Source organism: Rhincodon typus, unplaced genomic scaffold (assembly GCF_021869965.1).
Source record: "Rhincodon typus isolate 14 unplaced genomic scaffold, sRhiTyp1.1 hic_rhity00007182, whole genome shotgun sequence".
In the NCBI taxonomy this organism is placed as follows: Eukaryota; Metazoa; Chordata; class Chondrichthyes; order Orectolobiformes; family Rhincodontidae; genus Rhincodon; species Rhincodon typus.
The window spans coordinates 1-2,578 of NW_025972820.1; the positions used below are offsets into that span (position 1 = coordinate 1).

General features: G+C 53.6%; 1 protein-coding gene across 1 annotated transcript in view; it reads right to left on the reverse strand.

The window, feature by feature from the left end:
* Positions 1-90: 90 nt before the first annotated feature.
* Positions 91-2,578, reverse strand: part of LOC125482216 (guanine nucleotide-binding protein-like 3) — a gene marked incomplete at its 3' end in the record, with an annotated part of 6,903 nt that continues 4,415 nt past the window's right edge. The window contains exon 4 of the mRNA XM_048594233.1: positions 91-379. Coding sequence (XP_048450190.1) covers positions 91-379 — 289 coding nt within the window. The remainder of the gene's footprint in view (positions 380-2,578) is intronic.

Genomic DNA, 2,578 nt, shown 5'->3' on the forward strand with positions numbered 1-2,578 from the left:
CCCCCCCCCCCCACTCTGTGTCCTTTTCACTGCGTTCCCCACAGCTTGCCCTGTGTACTGTACCACTGTCAATTTCTAAACCCCACTCACCACACACAACGTTGGCTCTCCATCTCAGCCCAGTCCCTTGTCCTTTCCAAAGGGAGCCTCGCAGCTTTCTCCCACCCTGAGCCTCCACGTGACTCCATTCTCGTTCCCCCACCACTCCCCCGCCTCGGCATTGATCCCGATTCCCGGCTGCCCGCTCGCGGATTTGGCTCACCATCTGCTCAAAGTCAAGCTGCCTCTTCTGAGCATCCTGCTGTAAACCCTCCAGGCTACGGCGCTGAACCAAGTTCTGCGCTCGGGCTGCCTTCTGTCGCTTTGCCTGCTCCTCCATCTGTGGGCAGAGGGGAGGCAGACAGCAAGAGGGAGTCAGCAAAATTCGAGAGGGAGGTGTGGAGACAGAGAGAGAGAGAGAGAGAGAGAGAGAGAGACAGAGAGAGTGAGTGTTGGGAGAACGCTAGAGAGAGAGGGACACAGAGAGGTGAGAGAGGCTGGCAGACAGACACATCCAGAGAGAGAGAGAGCGAGAGACACAGCAATAGAGCAAAGAAAGCAGGACAGGGAGACACACAGATAGTGGGAGCGTCTGTGTGGGGGGGGGAGGGGAGATAGAGAAAGAGAGAGAGAGATACAGAAAGAGCAACAGTAATAAGGCAGAGAAAGCAGGACAGGGAGACACAGAAAGTGGGAGGGTCTGTGGGGAGGTGCGGAGAGGAGAGAGAGAGAAAGCGAGAGAGAGATACAGAAAGAGGGACAGTAATAGGGCAGAGAAAGCAGGACAGGGAGACACACAGATAGTGGGATAGTGTGTGGGAGAGGGGGGAACACAGGGAGGTGGGGGGGGAGGGAGAGAGAGAGACAGAAACAGGGAGAGAAACAAAGAGAGATAAATGCACAAACAGGAAGTGACACATGAGAGACAGAGAGACAGAGACAGACAGACGGAGAAGGAGGAGGAGGAGAGAGAGAGACAGAGGAGAAAAGAGATGCAGAGAGAAAGAGAGACAGAGTAAGGGGGAAGACAGATCGAGTGAGACAAATAGATAAGAGAGAACGAGGTAGGGGGAGAGAGAGAGACAGACAGACAGACAGAGAGATTGCAGGGAAGGAAGAACTATAGTTTGCAAAATATACCCAGCTGATCCTGTGGAGAGGCACTTTGGAGAGGGTGGGGGTGTTGTTAGGGAAAAAAGCACGGAGTGTGTCCTTTCTGGAGGGATGGGGTCCTCAGACCCTTTGAGTGTAGGAGTTGGGCACGTCACGTTGAGGTTGTACAGGGATGTTGGTGAGGCCTCTTCTGGAGCACTGTGTCCAGTTCTGGTCACCCTGTTATAGGAAGGGTATTATTAAACTGGAGAGGGTTCGGGAGAGATTTACCAGGATGTTGCTTGGAATGGAAGGTTTGAGTTCTAAGGAGAGGCTGGGGCTATTTTCACTGGATTGTAGGAGGCTGAGGGGTGACCTTATAGAAGTTTATAAAATCATGAGGAGCATGGATAGGGTGAATGGCAGGTGTCTTTTCCCTAGGGTTGGGGATTTCAAGACCAGGAGACTTTTTTTAAGGTGAGAAGGGAAAGATTTAAAAAGGACGTGAGGGCCAATTTTTTTTTAAACATAGGGAGTGATCCTGGTGTGGGATGAACTTCCAGAGGAAGTGGTGGATGTGGGTTCAGATACAACGTTTAAAAGACATTTGGATAAGTATATGGATAGGAAAGTTTTGAAGGGATATGGGTCAGGAGCAGGCAAGTGCGGGACTAGTTTAGTTTAGGATTGTAGTCGGCATGGACTGGTTGGACTGAAGGGTCTGTCTCCGTGCTGTAAGACTCTGAGGGCACGAGGGGAAAGGACTGGCATCTGGAGTGCCGGGGGGGCGGGGTGCGACCTGCCAGTAGAGAGGGAGCAGAGTGGGGCAGGGGATTTATTATAACCACATTGTATAGGGGCACAATGCGAGGGGCTTCAGAGTGGTTGGGGGTTGTGGGTGGGGGGGGGTGCTGGGTGGAGAGGATCGGGGGGCGTGGTATCCAAACAACCCAGCACGGTGGTGCCAAGCTCAACCCTTGCCAAAAACGGAGACGAGTGGCACATGTTACCCATCTCGACAATCATCAGAACACACGCGCAAGAATGCCACGTTTCGCATCTGCACACCAATTTACACCGCAGCCGAGACGGGCTCTGATTGGCCGAGGGGCTTCCCGTGGGGACCTCATGGGAAACTGTCGGGGAATTCCAACAGAAAGAGGGCACCAGGCCCAATGGGGTTCCTCTCGTTTCCGAAGGAAGGGTTCTTGATGCAGGAGCGTCAGTGACCAGACGGGGAGACGATCGAGGGGGAACGGGGTAAAGAACCAGAGGGGGAAACGGATCGAGGGGGAACGGGAATAAAGAACCAGAGGGGGGAGACGGATCGAGGGGGGAACGGGATAAAGAACCAGAGGGGGTGACGGATCGATGGGGTAACAGGGTAAAGAACCAGAGAAGGAGACAGATCGAGGGGGAACGGGATAAAGAACCAGAGGGGGAGACG